Raw genomic sequence first — 22,633 nt, 5'->3', positions numbered from 1 at the left:
TGTGTAACTAATCAATTATTTAAAATAATTTGAAAAATAAAAACTTTGAAAAAGGAGGTTCAAAGGAGTCAAATTGCTCAGAATGGAGAGCCAATGTTTGCTAATGCCAATCATCGATGTAGAAAAAATAAAAACGAAAAATGCACTCAACGATTTCAACCTTCTCGGAATGAAAACCCAATGTACGCTGATGCTATCTATCGTTCTTTCAAAAATTCACGCTACTAAATCAATAAAAACAATAAAGTAAGTTAGTGTAACACATTGTCCATGTGTGTGCAAAGCCCTCAGGTTAATGGGGCATTTTTGCAAATCTATAACATAAGGTGTGGATCATATGCTGAGGTCATGATTCAGTCACAACATGACTCGTACTTATAAAACTATGCCTCGTGACTCGTTACAAAAATGGAACAAAGCACGGCTCAGCTGTTTAAGAAGCAACGTACAGCTTCACAAATGTTTAACTGGTTTGCGTGACGGCTGCATCTTCTGTGATTATTAGCGTTGTAGAGGGGCTAACATCCGAAAAGCCCAAGTATAAGCAAAGGCTCACCGAGTCCTAGCTTAATCTCAACTTTCCAGCATGTTTTATTCGCCCTAAGAGCAAAACAGAAAAGGCGGCAGTCACACACGCCAGTAAAATATTTGGGCGATTGTACTGTGATGTGTAAAACCTGTAGAAAGAAACGCTATTTTTTGTAGTCTAGTCACGACTGATGATTCGTAGTCGTCATGCTAAGTAGCATGACTCAGCAATTAAAAACTAGCCCACTGCGAGCGGTGGAGCGTGTACAACATTACGCATTGCCATGACTCAGTCATAATTATGACTCATGATCCGTAGTCGTAATGCAAATTAGCAGTATTCAGCGCCTTTCAAAGTCATCATCAGCCTGAATATACCCACAGCAGGGCAAAGGCTTCGCTCCTATCGCCCCGATTAACCCTGTGCTGTGCCTGCTGTGTCCATCTTATCACTGCAAACTTGTAATCTGGTCCATTCACATCACATTCTGCCATCCTCCGTTACGCTTGCCTTCACTTGAAATCCAGTCCGCTACACTTAATTAAGGAGCTGCTTGTTCTCTTGCCTTCACATTATATGTCGACCAAAACGTCATTACTCGCGTTTGTTCCCTGATCCGCCTGCACGCTTCTTATCTGTTAATCTACCTACCATTTTCAATTCTATAGCGTTCTGTGTTGTCCTCAGTTAATGGAACCTTTTACGTTAGACTGCACATTTCTGTCCCGGATGTGAGTACCGTAAGGATGCTGGTAGCTGCCATGATCTGAGAATATGCTTGCCAAATACTCTACCCAAATCTGTTTCTCATAGTAATTCCTTTTCGTAGTCCGGACCTGCTGAAATTCCTTGTCCTTAGCAGACATATTGTTGCTCGTTTCCGAGGTTGTTGAGCATTACCTCCGCATATATATATATATATATATATATATATATATATATATATATATATAATTATCTTCTGCTTATTAATTTTAGGACCGCCCGCCGTGCTTTAAGTTATTCATCATCGTTTACAATTCTTGCCCAGAGTTACATAGCAAGGCAAATGCCAGCAGCAAATTGCATATTACTGAAGTATTCTCCGCAACAACCCTGCTCCCGATTTCCAGCCCAGCTGTCGCGTACTACTTCGTCTAAGCAAGGTAGAACGAGAAGAAGTAGACGGTTTACACGGTATGAAGGAGCACTGAACAAGGGTAAATGGGGTAGGTCTCAGTTCGCACGTCGAGCCAACGTTTCGACAAGTGGACTTCTGGGCAAAGCGATCATCACTGGAAAGGGCTTAAATACGCTTTTGCTTCCGAAGAAGAAAAGCTGGGGAGGGGAAAGTGGGTGAGAAGAAAGTAGGTGTGAAGGAGTGCGGAGGGCAGGATGGATGAGAAGAAAGTAGGTCATGGAGTGAACAAAAAGAAAAATCATCAGTATGTATTTCTCAACCTGGAACCAGGGATCCTGTGACCTGCAAAATAAGTAAAAGCGGCAATAGCAGGAAAAACTACAATATCGGGTAGATGATTAGTCACCACTTAAGCGGGTTTGTGCAGATACACCTTACAAAGGGACAGGCTTTGCAAAGGGCCCTGATAAGGCATATATCTAAGGGGAAAAATTCTTAAAACTTTCTGCAAATGTGGGAGGAGAGAAGTACGAAGTCCCAGGATAATAACCACACAGTGAACTGCAACTGACATGAAAAAAAAAGAAGTTCGAGGACAAACTCAAGCAACAAGTGATAAGAAGGAAATGTGTTTAGAGGAACATGTGCAGCTTATGCTATTGCGGAAGGGAATAGAGTGCATATGCGTTGTGAATAAACTGTACAATTAACGCTATGTGGGATTGTTTTCCCGAATAGTTATGATGCAGAGGGAATGTACCTAATAAATTCTAACGTTCCCTTAGATATATTTATTCCTGCTGGTTCCAATGTTCGAAATTTATGAATTAGATATGCCTCTACCTATTTTCTGTCCCTTGCAGATTTAAATCCTGATTGGAGAATATATAATTCAATTTCTTCGAACTTATGGTCTTTTTGATACTATTACTCGTTACTATTACTATTACTTTATAATGCTCTTATATATTACTCGTGACTTGCAGTTATATTACAAGGTGCATGACTAAGCATTCTACAAAGCATATTGCAAAGTGTGGAGTCTGCAAAACCATTATCCGTAATCATGACTGATAGTCATAATCAGGATTTATGGCTCTTAGCCTACTGTAACGAGTAAAATCTAAAACATTATGTGCAATCATGACTCATAGTCGCAGGCATCATTAGTTTTATTAGTTACAATTAACTGTTCGACAAAGGCCGCCATGCGCACACTGCAATCATACTTGATATAAGATACCCCGTGATATTCTTGGTGTGGCTAAAAGTACAAATGTTATTCACAATTAACTAATTAATGGCTAATAACTGAGACCCGAAATTAGCGTACTGGAATATACCACATAAAAGATATCCAGTGACAAATGACTTGGCGTAGCTTAAACTTCAAGCTTTAATCTCAGCTAACTAGTTAACAGTTCTTAATTAAAGCTGGTAATTAGTGTGTTGCAAACATACTCGCTTTAAGCAGTCCAATGATATATAAGTTCATGCTATAGCCTGAAGTCAATATTTAATCAAAGTTAATTAAATAACGGCAATTAGCAAACATTAACAAAGACCGGCAATTAGTGCATTGTGATCGTGAAACATATAAGTTATCCTGTGATATATGACTTGACATTGTAGCCTTAAGTTCAAGTGTTAATCATAATTATCTAATTAACGACAATTACCAAGACCGATAATTAGTCCATTGCGATCATAATGGATATAAGCTATCCTGTGATATATGACTTCATGTAGCCAAAATTTCAAATGTTAATCACAATTATCTGATTAACGCTCATTAACTAACATTAACTAATGTTTAAATGTTAATAACCACAATCTAGTTAACAGTTCTTAACTAAACCAGCAATTAGTGTAGTGGAAATGTGCTCTGTATAAGCTACCCAGTGATATATAACTTCATACTATTGTCAGAGCTTAAATCTTTAATCAGTTAATTAAAAACGGCAATTAAAAAAAGACCGCCAATTAGTGATTCGCAATCGTGCGATATAAGCTAGTCTATGATATGACAGGACATTGTAGTCATAAGTTCAACTGTAAATCACAATTATCTAATGGCAACTAGCTAAAATTAACTAAAGTTAAAATGTTATTCACAATTAATTGGTTAAATGTTCTTAACAAAAACCACAATTAGTGCAGTGCAAACATGCTCTGCATAAGCTATCCAATGATATATGACGATGTTATAATCTGAAGCTAAAAATTTAATCACAATTCATTGAATAACGGTAATTAACAAAAAGCAGCAATTAGTGTATGGCAATAGGGATGGATATAAGCTATCCTGTGATATATGACTTGTCGTAGCCTACATTTCAAGTGTTAATCACAATTATCTCATTAACGGTGATTAATTAACAATAACTAAACCGTAGTTCAAATAATATTCATCATTAACTAGTTACCAGTTCTTAACTAAACCGGCAATTAGTGTATTGCAAATCGCGCTAGATACAAGCTATCCTGTGATATATGAGTTGGCGTTCTAGCCTAAAGTTCAAGTGGTAATCACAATTATCTAATTAACGGTGATTAACTAACATTAACTAAAGTTCAAATGTTAATGACCATTAACTAGTTAACAGTTCTTAACTAAAACGGCAGTTAGTGTAATGCAAACGTGCTCTGTATAAGCTATCAAATGAGATATCGCTTGATGCTATAGCCCCGCCGGGGTAGCGCAGTGGTTAGGGCGCTCGACTACTGTGCCCCAAGACGCGGAATCGAATCCCGGCCTCGGCAGCCGCTTTTCAATGGGGGTGAGAAGCTAGGCGCCCATGTGCTGTGCGATGTCAGTGCACGTTAAAGAACCGCAGGTGGTCGAAATTTCCGGAGTCCTCCACTACGGCGTCTCTCATAGCCTGAGTCGCTTTGGAATGTTAAACCGCGAAACCAAACCAAACTTGATGCTATAGTCTGGAGTTAAACTTTTAATCATAGGTAATTAAATAACGGCAATTAACAAATACCGGCAATAAGTGTATTGCAATCGTGCTAGATAAAAGCTATCCTCGGATATATGACGGCGTAAAGTTCAAGTGATAATCACAATTACCTAATTAACGATGATTAACTAAAATAGCTAAAGAAGAGTTCAAATGTTAATCTCAATTAGCTAGTTAACAGTTCTTCACTAAACCGGCAATTGTGTATTGCAAACATGCTCTGTATAAGCTATCCAATGATATGACTTCATGTGACACATATTGAAACCCATTCGCAGCACGAATAAAACAACGACAGGTAGAAAACACACACGACAGGACGAATGCTGCACTTCCAACTAAAGTTTATTATGAAAAAACCAAGCTTAAGTACAGAGCTACTATCACCTACTGACAGTCAAACATGTGTGTCTAAAAAAGCAACTTCATTATCATGTAGATAGAGGGATGGGGTGCTGACACATTGATCGCCTGCTTTTCTGATGTGAAATGCCTCAATTATTTCTCTTTCTACCTGATCCCTTCCCCGCCCAAGAAACTTAGTTTTCCGAAAAATGGGTTTGCACTTACAGTCTCGGAGGTGAATTGCGAGTTTGCTGCCTTTTCCTTCTTTCACCTGATCGTGTTCTTTTGCTCTCTGATTAAAACAGCGTCCAGTTTGACCTATGTACACACGATTACAGGTGAGTGGAATGCTGTACACTATTTTAGTAGTGCACCGAGTGAACCAAAGGTGGTGCTTGATCGAACAAATCGGCTTTTCTTTTCTCACCATCATAAGACAGAAAAGAAAAGCCGATTTGTTCGATCAAGCACCACCTTTGGTTCACTCGGTGCACTACTAATATAGTGTACAGCATTCCACTCACCTGTAATCGTGTGTACATAGGTCAAACTGGACGCTGTTTTAATCAGAGAGCAAAAGAACACCACGATCAGGTGAAAGAAGGAAAAGGCAGCAATCTCGCAATTCACTGCCGAGACTGTAAGTGCAAACCCATTTTTCGGAAAACTAAGTTTCTTGGGCGGGGAAGGGATCAGGTAGAAAGAGAAATAATTGAGGCATTTCACATCAGAAAAGCAGGCGATCAATGTGTCAGCACCCCATCCATCTATACATGATAGTGAAGTTGCTTTTTTAGACACACATGTTTGACTGTCAGAAGGTGATAGTAGCTCTGTACTTAAGCTTGGTTTTTTCATAATAAACTTTAGTTGGAAGTGCAGCATTCGTCCTGTCGTGCGTGTTTTCTACCTGTCGTTGTTTTATTCGTGCTGCGAATGGGTTTCAATATGGATCATTACCAACTGGCCCAAACATCGGTGTTATTGCATATGACACAGTTTCAATTTTTGATTACTGTTAATTTACGAATGCAGAGTAATTAACAATTGCAAATAGTCAAGCGCAATTATAGTCAACGCAAGGTATCCAACGATATATTACTTGATATTGCAGCGCGAAGTTCATTTTTATTCACAATTAACTAATTGTGAATAAAAATTGTACCTACAGTAATTTTATTGCTATTGTACTCGACATCAGCTTTCAATTGATGTAGCAGTTGCGGTATTGTAGTTAGAATAAAACAACTACACAGTGGCTGCCGACAATTTATCTATATATTAGGTACAAGACGCTCATCAACCAAGTAATGATACACATTGAAACAATGCGTCGGCTAACGATATTGTCTACTAAGAAATTTCATTTTGGATTAATTACTAAGCTGTGAGCCCCAAAAATATCCATGTAATGCTCCTAATAAGTTAATTCGCCCAATGTCTCCTCTCAGCTCACCCTGGTTCTACATATACAAAGTGTGCCACTCCTAAGCTGGGGACCAAAATGGCGGCCCACCAAGCTTGACGGCCGTTTTGGCCAAAATCGGCAACCCTGCAGGAGATGCCACCACCCTAAGCCGGGCGCCGCGGCAAAACATGTAGGCTCCCTACTCAAGATGATTTACTAGAGCCATCTGTCCGCTTCTGGCTGGTGCAACCGCTTAAGTAATTGTGAATATTTTTACTTATCCAGGTGAGAAAACTAGCGCGGTGAGATAAGCCGCGAAGATACTAACAGCGATGGCTTATTTGACTGGTCGTTTTAACTTATGTTTTAATGATTTAAATTAGAAGGCTCATCCGAAAAAAAATAAAAATACAGGGTGTCGGTGAACGGTGGGTTTGCAGTGTTTAACATTCCAAACTCATCAAGCTATCAGGGGTGCTCTAGTGGAGAATTTCGGAAATCTGTACCACCTCAGGTCCTTTAGCGCGCTGTGACATCGCACAGTAAAGGGATGTCTTCTTTTTTTAATAAATGACTCCCATAATGTATTTTTCGCAGTTTAGTGATTAATGCGGTAAATCTGTTGCAAAAACTTAAAAAAGGGAAAATCTATTTTTTTGGAAAATAAGTCTAGGCGTAGCTTGACCTGCATCATGCCAGTTTAAACGCAAGTGATGTTGAACATGCCTTCTGCACACTTTGCCAACAAGGATTGTGGAAAAAATGTAGACTAAAAAACGTTATGATCAGATATAACTGCAATATTTTGCAGGAGTGGCCATAATATTGTTTCTAATAGCATCACAATATTTATGCAAATCAATATTTAGCTAAAAAAGTACATTTTGCCGAAAGCTGCGTCCTTTTCAATACACGAACAAAGACGCAGAGAAAAGGCAATATTTGGGACACGTGTTGGCGCAGCATGGAACTTGAGCGACGACACTAAACAAAGAGTGTCTTGATACAGCTGCAAGAAAAAAAAAAGAATACTGGAGGACACAGAAAACAGGGAATAAGAAATACAAGGTAAATGGCTCCTGTCTGGGCGTACCTGAAAAGGCACACACGGCGGGTTTGAGCGGCATTTATGCATAGGCTGAGCTAAAAACTTGACGTTTGGGAGCAAAAAATAGCCAAGAATAGTCTCAGCTCGCGCCACCGGCGACAACACGTGCGGATCGCGGGGTTCCTGGAAGGAAAGCGTATCGTGGTTTGGAGAGCGTACTCCTGCCTCCATCTATACCTGGCCGCTGCCGAAGGGCGGGGGGCATAGCCAAGAACTGAAAAGTGCATAAGGTCCTAGGGTTCGAGCCCGCCTTCTACTATGTCTTTGAAGTTTTGCCCGGACATGTCCGCTTACCGTAGTTTTTTTTTTTTTTTTATTCACCCTTTCATACTCACTCATGCTGTTTTATCATCTGTTGTAAAAGCACGTGGTAATGTTGCACGGAGAACACAAGGAAACCGGAGCGCGGAAAGAAATTTGCGTTCGTCCCATACCCTGTCTCGTGTACGTGCTGTTTCGCGCATCTTTACAACGCGTGAACATTGCGTTATCTTGGCTGGAACACGTAAAGCTAATTTGAAGAACTACGACCCAATTTAGGTGTCCTCACTGAAGTTGAATGCTGCACCCTATCTAGTCGTTTCCATCGTTTCCTTGCGCTAAGAGTTACCAGCTAAGGTCATACTTCTTCTAAATCATCTCTGATTGATTTTGTCTTGGATACGCTTGTATTCTAAGAGGCCTCACTATATTATTATTCTTAATGATCCGCCTGCGATCCTGCAGCGATTGGCTCCTGTATCGAAGGGAACAACTGACAAAAATTTGATGGCGGCGAACTGCAAAAACGCCCTTGTAATGTGCTATCTGAAATGCTGGACACAGATCATGACTGTGTAAGACGGCCTGCGGTTGAGGCCCCCGTTTACTGAAGAAATCCTGGCCTCGTGGCTGGTGAGGCTTCAGAGCCGTAGCCGTATCTGAGAGCTACTCTCAAAGCCTCGAGCGCACGAGCTCGGGTGCTAATTTTCAAGCACCTTTTGGCAACGCAGATGGCAATGGAAGCTCAGCTACAAGGGCGCATTAATGATGCCCGAAGCAGTGGAAAAAAGTCCGCTGGCGTCCAGTGGACGGCGCCCATCATAGCCCATTTGCGTGCCTTGAATATACTAGAACCAATATAACATGGCAGGGTACTGAAATTTTAGCCAACATCAAGAAAAAATAATGGCCATGCACAGGAAATGCAGCGCGAAAGCAAGATAACCTATGTTGGCTAAGAGATTAGGTCCCAAGAGAATGCAAGCATAAGAAGCCTGGAAATGGCAGCAGACACCGGACACAGAGACGCGACAACACAGTGCGGTAATTGCAACTGAAAATTTGTTGAAAAGAATCCTAGCTTTTATATACAGATGCCACGTGGGACCCTATACAGTCTGGTAAGTTAGAATGAGGTCAAAATGAACACAAAACAAGACCTTCGTCGCACTTAAAAGACAAGCTGCACGGGGAACTTAAGAAAAGGTTCAACATAAATGACACGAGCAAGAACAAGATACCAAGAAGTTTCAAAACTTCAAAGACGGGCACGTGGATGTGAAGACATGAAAAAGCGCTGCATTGAGAAAACGCGAAACGGAAAAGACGGGAGCAACAAAAAGTTCACGTCGCAAGGAAACCCAATTCATTATAGAAGACGGAAACAAAAGGCGGACTGAAACATTCGTCTGGCTGCGAGCAACCTCATTTACATAATCTCTTTCGAGCTCTCCCTTGCTCCAATAAATTGAGTCTGCCTGAAATGCGGCCAGCAGCCCCGATATCTGCGGCAGTGACATGGAAGAATCGAACCTCCCGTCTATAACTTGAAGCACCCGCGTGCTCTCGTAAACAATTATTTAGGCAGCTAAAAGTTAGTCCACTATGATAGGATCCCTTTTAGTTGCAGGCACCTTTTTTGCTGGACAATCCTGCACGAGGCTGAAGGACCGTTTACGAGAGAACGCGCGTTGCTTATGAGAGGCGGGAGGTCCGACAGCGCCAGTTTACAACCGAAGGTGTCCGGTCTGCTGGCCACAAATCAACCACAATCAGGTGATAAGTAGCTCAGTATTACTTGCTGGGGGAAGGGGGGGGGGGGCTAGTTCGTGCACGCGCCCTTGAAAATATGTAGCGCTAAAACGGAAAACATGCAGAACTGACAACATCCGCCTGTCCTGTGTGTCTCAGTTGTTAAGAAGACGGAAGAGACAGTTCGAAAAAGAGGTGGTAGAGGCCGTAGCCATCTTACACTTCCAACTGGACAGATGTGTTAGCTCCCCTTCTGCTTCGATCGTCCAAACTGAATTGGGTTTCCTAGCAGCGTGACCTTTCGGTCGCTCTGTTCATTTCTTTGTTTCCTCTGTGAAATAGTTTTTTATGCATTCCTTTGCACGTGCGGTTGCAGGTGTTTCAAGTTTTGGAACTTCTTGGTACCTTTTTGCATGCATAGTTCGTGCCATTTATGTTGAGCGTTTTCTTACATTCCACGCTCGTTGTTCTTTGAGCATGCATTTTGTTTTGTGCCTTTTGTGTCTTCATATTTTACCTGGCTACGCGTGATATCTGCCCTCTATCTATGAAACCCATGATGCTTATTAAAATATTTTATCGGGCAAGTACTGCCCTTCGTTTTCGCCTCCCTCCGTTCTGTGCCTGCTGCTTTTTTAGCCTCCTATGTCTTATAAACTGGATTACAAACCTGCCCTGCAAGCGTAGCTAGGGGAGGCAGGAAGTCTGGTATGGGGATAAAATCAGGAAGGATACGCAGATAACGTGTGCCATAGTTGCTGCACGACATGATTAATTAGTAATTTGTCCCAAAGTGGGCATTTTTGCGATAATCATTTCAATGATGAGCACACAAAATGCTGCGACGTTTCTATCGATGTATCTGCTATGTTTTCGGTGTTAATGCAGGGCCTTTTCACAGTTGATCTAATTTTAAATTTTTAGGGCTGACACAGATATTTATTGTGTAGCATTGTTTCGGCTGCCATGTAAAACGTTCGTTCGTTTCGTAGCAGTTCCTTTATTTTCATCCTTGCCATTTTGAATACAGACGTACGGATGCAATTTCGCCTCACTGTTAAACGGCGACTATCATTAGAGCAGTACAAAACTCGGACTTGTTAGAGCTTTGCTTGGGTACGGTCAAATTTTGAACTTCGGCGAATGTATGCAGATATTTGTTTCTGTCATTGACAAGTGATCACCAGGATACTAAATCTTACTAAGAAATTATGCGTGACAGTGCGAAGAAGTGCAGAAAGCCATCGTAGCAATGCAGTGCGAACTTCGGTTGGGTTTATTTTAATTTGCGCCGACGAATACGGTGCGTTCAACTTCTCCCTTGAAGTATTTCACAGCTGGTGAGCACGGAAATGACCACTATATCTGACCTTAGACGACGCAGAGAAATTTTTGCGTGCTTATATTACCGCGAAACCTTCAAAACTGTATTTGTAGTTTTTTAACAGCCGCCGGCATGCGGGCTTCTCACTGTGATCGTGGCACGCGTATCAATTCTATATCCCTTGTTTGTTCATGCTCGTTGTCGTAATAAGACGCGTTATCATTTTCTTTGTCGCGAACGATGCGCCGAGATCTGTCTCGAAGATTCGGATCACTTGCGTATGTTTCTCCAATGTTCCAGGTCGCGCTAGTAGCAGTTTGTGACGTTATCTAGGTTGTTCTGAGCAGCCTTTAAATTGAGCGTTGATGAGTGTGACGGGCATTCTTTGTTCGACGATCGACGAGTACGTTTGTTGCTATCGCCGCAGCCGAGTTGTTAGTTCTTTTGCGGGCGGAAGTCAGCCCAATAAAGAGTTAATTTTAGTACCATCAAGCCTGTGTCTTCTTTTGGTGTCTACGGCCTTGTCACCACTACGTGACAATATAGTGGAGGTAGGGAAGTTTAACCAGCTCCTTCGGCGTCGGCCACTACTGAAATGCGCACTAAAAATGCGTGCTGGGAACTGTTGCTATTCTTCATTGCTTTCTGCGCTTCTGCAAATAAATAGATTTTGTAGTACATGCAGCATATATACATCAATGAAATTTAAAATGTACCCACACACTTTGGTTTCGCGCTCCAACTTCATCGCTTTGCGGTGGCCTATGAAAATGCAATAATTCCTGAAGACATCCGCAGTATTCTTTATTAATTCGATCGGACGCAATTTCAATAATAGTTTGGCAAAACAGGTATATTGTATCGGTTCAGCGAATGTATCACTGAAATAATAAGCCTGAAGCAAGCGGGCTATGTTCGCATGATCACTCCGCGTATTGCTCCGTCGACGGCAGAGCCGCCAAGTACCTGCTTGAAAAAGTATTCCGAGCGTTGGCTGACTGTTCCTACTGTCTGCGGTGGGTTTAAAAACAAATTTGGAGTAGGGGGAACTGATTCGACTTTAAGAGGGAAATCAGCCACAAGAAACAATAGTTCCACGCTCGTAAGTATGATCGGAGATTGTGGATTGAGTTTTCACCATAAAAGACGAGCTCAAAATTACCTTTAGTGACAAATCCATGAACGTAGGCTTGTTCTTGGAACTTTTTGAGGCACACACGACAGTTTCAATTTCCATTCCTGTCAATTATCGGCCTAAATAAGCAATATTCCCACAGCTTTTCATCATTACGTACAGAAACATGGCTTGCATAGAGCCTGGCCACATGCGTCAGGCAGTGAGGCGCTAATGACGTGCCAAGAGAAGAGCCTGAATTCATTTCCGCTGCTACCACGATGGTTGAAGAGCACAGCGTGCAAGGAAGGATGCCCGTGTATTTTAAAACCCACAAAGTCACTCCAGTGGCCTATGCTCCTGCGGCAAAAGGAGTCACGTGACCCTCCTTGTGGCGAAAGATCGACTCTGGTGCCATTCGCTTCATTGGTGGAGCTGGTGTCTAAAATTAGCGGGCGAATAGACAATGACTAAATTGGTTAGCAACAGCTCAAGCAGCCTTGAACCCCCTCACACGACAATAAACAAGATTGGAACGCCAATCGCGATGCTTCAAGGAAGCTGCGGACGATAGCTGACATGACGTCGAGATTATTGTATTACTCCACCTTAAGGTTGATTTGTATCCTTCTGATGGAGTGACGTCATCACTACGACGACATTAATGTAACACAAGCTCCTAGTGAGTCATGTCCATCACTTGAATGGTATTTGTGATTGTATGCCTTATACACACAATCTCATAGCTTGGCTCTTACCTAGAAATCACCATCGATTAATTACTCGTGTTATGCCAAGACATGACATGCTTGTCATGACTACGCATCAAGTCATTGCTCTCCATACCGCACTCTACACAGCACCATTGCTTCCATACACAAATATCACCGCTAAATAATAATGCTTACTCATGTCATAACTCCGCCTCACCCACTCCATTGCCTCAAATGTGGACGCACCATCTTTCAATTAGGCGCTTATTGACTGCCTTTTGTAATTACACCATTGTTATTGTTATTGTCAACGAATTTGCACTCTGTACTTTTGTACAAGTTTCTTCTTTTTTGCATTGTATCCTACCCCTCTATAACGCCCGCGGTGATTGAGGGTATTGAAATAAATCAAATAAATAAACGATCACCTTCTATGCATTGTGTACAATGCTTAACCAACACCTAATGTAAACACAGACACCATGATTTTGACCAAGACCGCCAACCGAGTGTGAAAGTGACACGCCACAGTAACAACGGCGGCCTTGAACTCACCGATGGGGCTGGCGGGGTCCTGCGCGTGGGGCGCCGGCGAGAGCAATGGCGACAGCGAGCGCGGCCTCGGGGAGGGCGGCTCCGGTAGGGTCTCGGGCGACGGCGTGCGCCTCTCGCCCGATATGGATAGCCGGTGCACGAGCAGCGGCATGGCCCTCGCGTCTACCGACTTGGCGCGGGCCACGAGCGGCGACCGGCGCAGCCTGGCCGCGGGGCCCCCGGTGTCCGCCTCGTGCTCCATGTGCACGTCCGGCAGCGAGAGGCGAACGCAGCCACTGCACTCCTCTTCGTCTTCGCCCCGGTCCCGGAAGATGGACAGGTTCTGAAACCACACGCAGTCGGTGATGGGGACTCGCGCGAACGTCATAACACCTTTTGGTGGGTTGCGGGCAAATGCGGAACAAGTGTCGGGCCTTAACTTTAAGCTTAGTATTTGCGCCAGGTGGCCATCTTGCCTGCCAGGTGGCCTGCCGCGGAACATACGGAGAACCAAGAAGGGCATCTACACACCTTTCTACCGATGCTTGAAAATGAAAATGAAAAGTTATATGTTTAGTGATGTAGCAAACATCGCGCGTTTGCTGCGTATTACTTTTATCGGAGGCACTTTGAAGTTCAGCATCAATATCCCGGTTCTCAGCCAGAGCTCATTCGGGCGCTGTGTACTGCTACAATTAAAAGGGAACCAGCAACAGAAACGCTAATCATGCAAAATGAGAGCGCATTGTATTTTGCGGCTATAGCGTTCCTGCTAAACAGTAAATTTTGCATTCTTGTACGCTGTTTTGAAATGAGTCATATCCAGCGAGAACTATGTCTGTAACGGCAATCTGCTGGTTCTGCATACATATTGAAAGACAATCTTCTGGCTGCAAGTACAGATTATGTAGCATATTCTTTCTGAATGTCAGCGGATGGGCGTTTATTTCGCAAAAGAAATTCTGAGTACTGCATGCGGACCCAGCGTGGGAATTTTACAAAGAAAAATGCGGGATGCCTCATTTTCGATTTAAGAGTAGGCACGATAGTAGACGCCGCCTTTTCACACCGCAGATATCTTAAAAAGTTTTCCTGCAAATATGTATTCCTTAATTATACTTTCTGTAACATCAGCAGAATTGCCAAACAAGATTTTACAAGTAACATCCAACAAAACGTTTTAACCGGGCGGCCCTCCATACCGCTTGGTAGCAACGATCGTTTGTTGCCTGTACAATGCGTGCCCACCTGGAATGAAGAGGTAGTGGGTTTGAACCACAGTGGCGATGAACGTATTCTATTAACTTGCCTCTATTTTCTGACAAAATAAACCGTTAAAAAAAAACTGCCTCGCCAATTTTGGCTTTATGTAGACTCTCCTACAATTCGTTAGCTGTATTTGAGTTTAGAGTGTTTGAATTTCTCGTTCGCGGTCATGCCACCATTACCCTTGATTGGCTGCGCTGCACGGTAGAAGGGACACACACACACACACACACACACACACACACACACACACACACACACACACACACACACACACACACACACACACACACACACACACACACACACACACACACACACACACACACACACACACACACACACACACACACACACACACACACACACACACACACACACACACACACACACACACACACACACACACACACACACACACACACACACACACACACACACACACACACACACACACACACACACACACACACACACACACACACACACACACACACACACACACACACACACACACACACACACACACACACACACACACACACACACACACACACACACACACACACACACACACACACACACACACACACACACACACACACACACACACACACACACACACACACACACACACACACACACACACACACACACACACACACACACACACACACACACACACACACACACACACACACACACACACACACACACACACACACACACACACACACACACACACACACACACACACACACACACACACACACACACACACACACACACACACACACACACACACACACACACACACACAAGTCGGAGCATCAGGTCTCCTGGGGTACGGTCTCACCAGGAGAATGTTTGAAAGCTGTGCTGTGGAAATGTTATATGAGACGAATGTGTTGAATCAAACATGCATAACAAGAGTTAATAGTTGTACGAAGGCGACAGCTGTGGAGTTAACACGATGAAATAAGCAGCTATAGCAAATATCTTTGGTGAAGGGCGAGAAAAATTAACGAGCCCAGCTGGCCCTTTGGGTTCTCTGTCTTGTCATTTTAGATGAAGTAGGAACGATCATGCGAAAAAAAATACTAATAATTAAATTCATTAGGCAACAGAGGGCGGTTACCGCCTGTCTTGCCTGCCTTGTACTTTGATTTTCTTCCATACCCTGTCCCGTGCACCAAGTGGCCTACGACCACGCTCTTTTAAATACCGAAGTGCACTGGAACTGACACGCATTTTCTTCCTTTCTCCTCAATACCAGTTGCCATTAAAAATATCCGGTTGAAAAACATTTTGTCGAAATCACAATGCTCGATTTTGATCTTCTTTCCGTCCGTGCGTTGCTTTCCGCATAAGCAATTGACTGAGTGGGGCCGGCGCATGGGTTTTCAGCCTGACACGTTGCTTTATTCTACTCCCTTTCGTTTACTTTTTATTCCTTTCTCTTCCCCCTTTCCCCCTTTTTTTATGTTTTGAGAGCAAATAAAGATAATTTTTGTATCAACCTGCAATAGTGAACAAGACTGATCAAGGTCGCCAATTACTCTTGAAGACATGCAACAAAAACATAAAGTGCGTCCGTGTGCTGTGCGATGTCAGCGCACGTTAAAGATCTCCAGGTGGTCGAAATTACTCCGTAGCCCTCCACTACGGCTCCTCTTTCTCTCTTTCCACTTTCACTCCCACCTCCCTCTCTTCCCTCAAGGCGCGGTTCAGGTGTCCACAGTGGGACAGATACTACGTCTTTCCCTTCCCGTGAACCAATTATTATTATTTTTATTATTCTCTAAGATTTCTCGTTTCCGTTACAGCATGTGTTCCGTTTAATTTGTCAATGAGGGTAGACATATGTTGGTACCGTTACGTTAAGGAAGTTGCGAAGTTGCCGTGCGAAGGTGTAAATAACTTATTTGACTTATACCAAGGCTGACCGCCGAAGAATTGACGCGTTTGAATTGTGGTGCTGGCGAAGACTCTTAAGAGTTCCTTGGACTGCCAGAAGATCAAATCAGTCGATATTGTCGACCATAAACCCTGACTGCTCATTGGAGGGTCAAATTCTAAACTTAAATCTCAGCTACTTTGGCCATCTGATGAGAAGAGAGGAGTCGCTGGAGAAAGATTTGATGTTGGGAAAGGTTGAGGGTCGCCGGAGAAGGGGTAGGCAGCGAACGCGATGGTTAGATGGCATTCTCGAGGCATTGCAGATGAAGCTATGTGATGTTAAGAAGATAGTGAGAGACCGGAAAGCGTGGCGTGACATGGTCCATAGGGTCACGAAGAGTCGGACACGACTGAACGCCTGAACTGAACTGAAAACATGATCTCCTGAACATTCCGAATAGCACGTGCAGTTATATGATTCATACAACAGAATTATTTGTTGCATGTCGCTCTTCATGAGCCGCCGGAGTACAGTGTTCGTATACTCTTTTTTTTTTTATCGTAAAAAGGAAGATAAAATTTTTACATGGTTTATGGAACTCCTCTTTGAAGACTAAATAAAGTAACTTTGAAAAGTAATAATTTTACTTAGAAAATAAAATATTGGAATTTGATATGGATATTATGATATGCATAATATAGTTGAGGAGAAATCATATCGAATATGTATCATTTTGCGTTTACCTAATTATCGCATTTGACGTAAGTTGCCTTAAAATGAAGATAGTAAAATTAAACAAGGTTTCTATCCTCATTCAGTCCCGATAGTAGCATTTGCATTCTTAAAGATATGTATCCATATTATTAAAACGGGTAGGTAGGCTAAATGAATCCAAATTTTTCTTCGCCATCGGCGCATGTGTATTTTTAAGGCACAAAGCACGTAGAATAAGAAATATTTCAGTCAAGAAGCTTTAAAAATTGGATTAAACTGCAGCCTACTCAGTCCCCAGAATAATACGTAAAATTCTATTCGATTCACCCATCTCTGGAAGAATTGACACGGCATCGATTTAGAATTAAATGCAGGTTTCTCTATTGCTGTTCATCTCTCCTATGCATTAGGCTGGTAGTCTCTCGTGATCAGCTGTCTGAATGGGCATGGTTGAGGACAGAAGCTCTCGCCATCCCATTGCGGGCTTGTGTCCAAAATGGACCTCGTCAATGGCGGAGCAGAGATTTTTGCTCTCTGAACAATGGGACGAACATAACAGTGGTTATTCGGTCTCAACTAACGAGTAGTCATGCTCTGCCGCATTCTTGAGGCTTCATCCCAGAACATACTGTGTTAATTGCCTCGAAAGAGGGGTGCGTTTTGCAGCGATTGATTTATCCTTTACTCAGTTGTCAGCTAGATAGATATTTCATCTCTCAGGAAGGAACGAATTCATTCTTATTCTATAAGTGAGGCTTTTTTCAGCGAAAAAAAAAAATTGAGGATTGTCAGAATTGCGATGTGATATCAGCACGAGAGCGCTTGCCGAGCGGAACTACCTCAGGCGTTCTTTTTTTTTTTTTTTTAATGTGGCGTTTGGGGGGGGGGGGGGGGGGGTGTTCTAGGTTCACTAACCTGATTGAAGAAACCCATGAAAAAAGGAAATTCGAAGCACTTCAAATGGCTCCCACTTTGCTCTAGAGTAATTTGCAGTAAGGCTGCATATATATTTTTGTTCGAGAGTTGGGCGATAGTGTTCTTCAAGAGTCTCGGTTCTATGCAGTGTAAGTGATGGTGGCAAAAGGGGCGACGTTCGTACCTCGTACGTGTCAGAATACCTGCCTTTGCCTCGGCGTCCTCTAAACCTACGATCATTCATGAGGGTCCGTCAAGAGACAAAGCGGCCCTCTTCTATAGGTGGCGCACCAGAATGGCCTACATGGTGGCAGGCCCAGGCAAGATCGCACCCTGGCACGCCGCCTCCGTGCTCGAATTGCGCTGTTCTGCTAAGTGTGCACATTTCTTTTTAGTGCGCGTGTGTTTTGTGGTGAGTACGATGCATTCGCACGTAGAAAGTGTCATTGGAGACCGCGTGTCACATTGTGTTCCGTGACAGCTCACGAACACGCTGGCCTACTCAACGGCAGAAAATACGGTATTATATTACGAGACACGTCCGTCACTATAGAATGGAAGGCTAATTCTCTGGCCAGGGTCTCTGAAAGTTTTCTTGGAGTGTGCGGGTGTGTGTATAGGGGGGGGGGGGCTAAAGAGTATCTGTTTATGGTTTATGCACTCTATGCTTTATTTCAGTACTTCTAAAATTGTTTTATTCTCTTTTTGCTTTTTCCGAGTTGCCAAGATTCATTTTTGAATACATACAAAACCAGAAGTGAAACTGGCAGCCTTCGTATTGCAGATATTGTCTGTTGCATTACAGAGGGTTTCGCACAGGTTGGTTGCAATGCAGTCAATATTGCATGAACAACAGAAGGCCTTCCATTCGGACATAATTAGTTTAGTTTATATAAATGAAATGTGTTCCGGCTGGCTATGAAACTGTACTACGATTTAGATGAGAAAAATCCGAGGATTGGAGTGTTTGCCAGAAATTCCATATGAACGCAACTACTTCCAAAATGTGAAGGTAAGAGCTGGAGGCTTATCGTCCTCTTTTTGTTGTTGAGCCCCTGTCACCTGCAAATTAAAAGATGTCCCTAATCCCACTAATGGACCCTCTATATCACATACAGGTTGTCGCAACAGTTCACACAAGGCTTACAAACATCGTAGCGTTTGGTCGATTTCAAATCCCGTCCCTGTTTCGAAGTGAAAACCAGGTAACATCGTGCTGACACACGCTGAGCGAACGTCAACAAACATATCCTTGTTTGTTCGAAAAAGAAAACGAGCGCTTGCTGCGAGATAGCAAGTAAACGGGATGTGTTTGTTTTAGAAAAGCAAACAAGCAGGTCATATTAAACGCTGAACTCCCTTTTCGATCCTGGAGCCAAAAGATGTAATTTCAGAAAAAGACGCGCAATAGCACTCTTAAAAACTCTTTGTTCTTTTTTTTTTCGTCTGAATTCATTTTGTTTCTCTGAGCCCCGAGAAAGTTTCGCGGCACCAGCCCCTGGTAAAACATGGCGTAGAAGGCTGTGTAATCGATTGGCCGTTGTAAGATGGGTGAGCCCGAACCTCTGCACACCCTTTAATTTCTACAAGCTAGCCGTGCGTGATAATTACCCGAATCTCACGGTATGAAGACTCTTCCTTGTTTTGTAAATTCTACGTATCTTTGTGCATTGGCCAAAACAGCAGTTGATGTGGAAAGTATTTGCGCACAACAGTGACAATTCGCAAACTGATTGTGTTTGCAGTCTGGCTGATAGAAAGAACGAAACGTGATAAGCGGAGAAGAAGGACCGTGATCTCAAGTGGTACACATTGAAACTTGGCCGAAATATGAACAAATATCAAGTGAACGCTCAAAGAAAGATGCGTATGTGTCGTTTATGTACGCTAAACGTCACTGCTCCCGTCGTGTATTTTCTTGTGATCCTACATTCCTGTCGGTTTTTGCAGTTTGCTTTATTGGACGTGAACTGGGTCCCACACAAGCGCATTTTTATGGGTAGACAGGTGGGCTGAAATGTCATGCGTGAACGTAGCGATACATTTAAACCCTAAGAGCGGACAAGGTTGCGATGACACATAGCTTTGAGATCACTGCGCTAACCCGTATTGAATAAACGTGAAAGCTTTGTAACGACTAATCTTCTTATAATTAGTTTCCTTATCACTGATGACCTTATGAACAATTTTCTTACGACTAATTGTCTTTATAGCTACGTTTCTTATCACTATGTATATTTACACATCAGTCATTTTACTAATTCATCGTCGCTAATCCAGTTATTACGTGTGTTTCTATTTTCATGAGCCTTTGAGGTGTACAATAAATAAATAAACCACTGCCAACAACACAGACCCTGGCTTTAATTTCTCTTCTGAGAATATATCTTTGACTCTCCTTCGCCTCCAATCCGCGTTCCTCCCGTCAAACACCCCACCCCCTCCTCCTGGGAGGCTGCCCTTCTAGCCACGCAACCTGCAGATCAGTTACGGCTGGTCGAGCGGGCTAAGCTAGAAGGAACAGCCAGAGGGCTCCTGGACTAAGAGGTCCTCCTGGGAGTGTTTACATTTTTTTTTTTAATAAAGTTTTTTCCTCCTCCTCCTCCTCTCCTTCGCCCGATCACATCAGCAATTACAACGGCGCCGCGGGTCGGTCACTGAACGGATGCATGACAGCTGCGCCCTAAAACTGCAGCCCCAATGGCTAGGTTGCCAAACGCCAACTAAGCGCGAAAACACGTACCGTTTCACCTTGCTTTCTGTTCACTGCCAGGTCTGAAGATAAGCCTTCAGGCAAATATTGATGAAATTGGTGACGAGAGCCTTTGTTGCAGTGCACTAAAAAATTTAAGACCGCTTAATCCCTGAAAGACGGCGGTGTGATAGCGGTGTATCGGGGAGCGCCGCAGTTCAGAGTAGTGCCATCCTTTGCCATCCACGCCGCTTCTTTGGCGCAGCGACGCCTTGTTGAATCACGGCGGGCGCTCGGAGGGGTCGCAGTTGCTTGGTAAAAATAAGATAAGCTTGCGTTGTTCGAGGCTGTGGATAACTCGCGGGTGGTTGTACTTGTTTGAGTGTTAGACCACGTGACTTTCGAGCTGATCTGGTCCACCGTGCGAGCATTACGAGCGTTTGTGCGTGCTTATATGCGCTGGGTAAACCCGTAGACTAGGTTATTTTCATTTCCCCTGGGGCTCAAAGGGAAGATAGAAGTGGTATCGACGGAAAACAACTGAGAACTTATACACCGTGGAGGTAAGTTTCAAGACAGTTCTGACCTATATTTCGTTTTGATCATTGTTTTTCTACGCGCGTAGTGTCCTGGCTGATGTAGAGTCGAGTGAAGATGCTTTTTGGTAGCAATGTCTCGCGAATCTCAAGTCAAGGCTCCTAGCTTATTTGGTTAGTATATATTGCACCATTGTATTCGCAAGCGATGAAGCCAATGCTATGTTTGCGGGTGTATGTTTGCAAAATAATAAATGCGATGCTCATTCCCGACCATGCTTCCTATATGTTGCGGAGCTAAATGCCTAAGCATGATGGGCCACATGTAGACACGCCGTCAACACGCATTAAGTTACTGTAATGTTTCCTACGATTTCTGTTTCGGTATCTGTCGTTCTCTGCGCATTGTTTATTAACATGCTAACCTCGCCAGCTACTTTTTTATAAAAACATTCTTTTCAGCACTGGATAGTTTTCTTCAAAGTATATCTTCGTATCACTCTAAATTGGTTTAGTAATCACTTTTGGTGTTTTATCTTTCCTTATCACCACATTGATGAGAACGAGTTCGAAAGAAATCGACAGGATGAACGCCGCCTGTTAAAGTTCAAAGCTTTGACTGCGCTCTTTTACGTTAGGTGTAAAACTTGTACTGGAAAGTATTATTTCCTCAATTTTGAGTGATTCGAAACAATAACACTTTTTTATTATTCATTCAGCTCAACAGAAGTCGACTAAACTCCTTGCTAGACGGCCTGCCAAATGCATACCCGCTGGAGAGGAAGACAGCAATTCCTCCTTAGCTGTTGCTGCAGAGGCTGGCTAAGTGAGTCTGATGTTTCTGACGACAATTATGGCAGCTGCACTGTGGCTGACGTCAACTTGGTGTAGAGTGGTTGGTTTTAATGGTTATACCACACTCTACACTTCATCTTTACCAGTCTTTCTTGCTCGCTATTTCATGGTTGACATCTTTTCTTTTTCATTTTTGTCGCGAATGCTACACCACACTGTGTATATCGAAAGTTTTGCTCTACGTCCGTCACATATTCGTGGTTTACATCTCTTTTTATGCGTTGCTTTTATATCTTATCTATAAAGGTTATAACCAAGTATCAGTTCAGTTCAGTCGTGTCAGACTCTTTGTGAGCCTATGGACCATATCACACCACGTTTTCCGGTCTGTCACTATCTTCCTAACATCACATAACTTCATCTGCAGCGCCTCGAGGATGCCATCTAACCATCGCGTTCGCTGCCTACCCCTTCTCCGGTTACCCTCAAACTTCCCCAACATCAAATCTTTCTCCAGCGACTCCTCTCTTCTCATCAGATGACCAAAGTAGCTGAGCTTTAACTTTAAAATTTGACCCTCCAGTGAGCAGTCAGGGTTTATGGTCGACAATATCGACTGATTTGATCTTCTGGCAGTCCAA

The 22,633-nt window shown here is 43.1% G+C and overlaps 1 protein-coding gene across 1 annotated transcript in view; it reads right to left on the bottom strand.

Annotated features, from left to right (window-relative positions):
- The window catches only part of LOC146175171 (synaptotagmin-5-like), a 39,162-nt gene extending 25,590 nt beyond the window's left edge, over window positions 1-13,572 (bottom strand). Inside the window, exon 1 of the mRNA XM_084584605.1 lies at window positions 13,196-13,572. Coding sequence (XP_084440731.1) covers window positions 13,196-13,562 — 367 coding nt within the window. The 5' untranslated portion in view covers window positions 13,563-13,572. The remainder of the gene's footprint in view (window positions 1-13,195) is intronic.
- Window positions 13,573-22,633: the final 9,061 nt, after the last annotated feature.

Source organism: Amblyomma maculatum, chromosome 11 (assembly GCF_055883805.1).
Source record: "Amblyomma maculatum isolate TAMU_Amacu chromosome 11, ASM5588380v1, whole genome shotgun sequence".
NCBI lineage: Eukaryota > Metazoa > Arthropoda > Arachnida > Ixodida > Ixodidae > Amblyomma > Amblyomma maculatum.
This window is presented reverse-complemented; position numbering and strand designations above follow the sequence as displayed.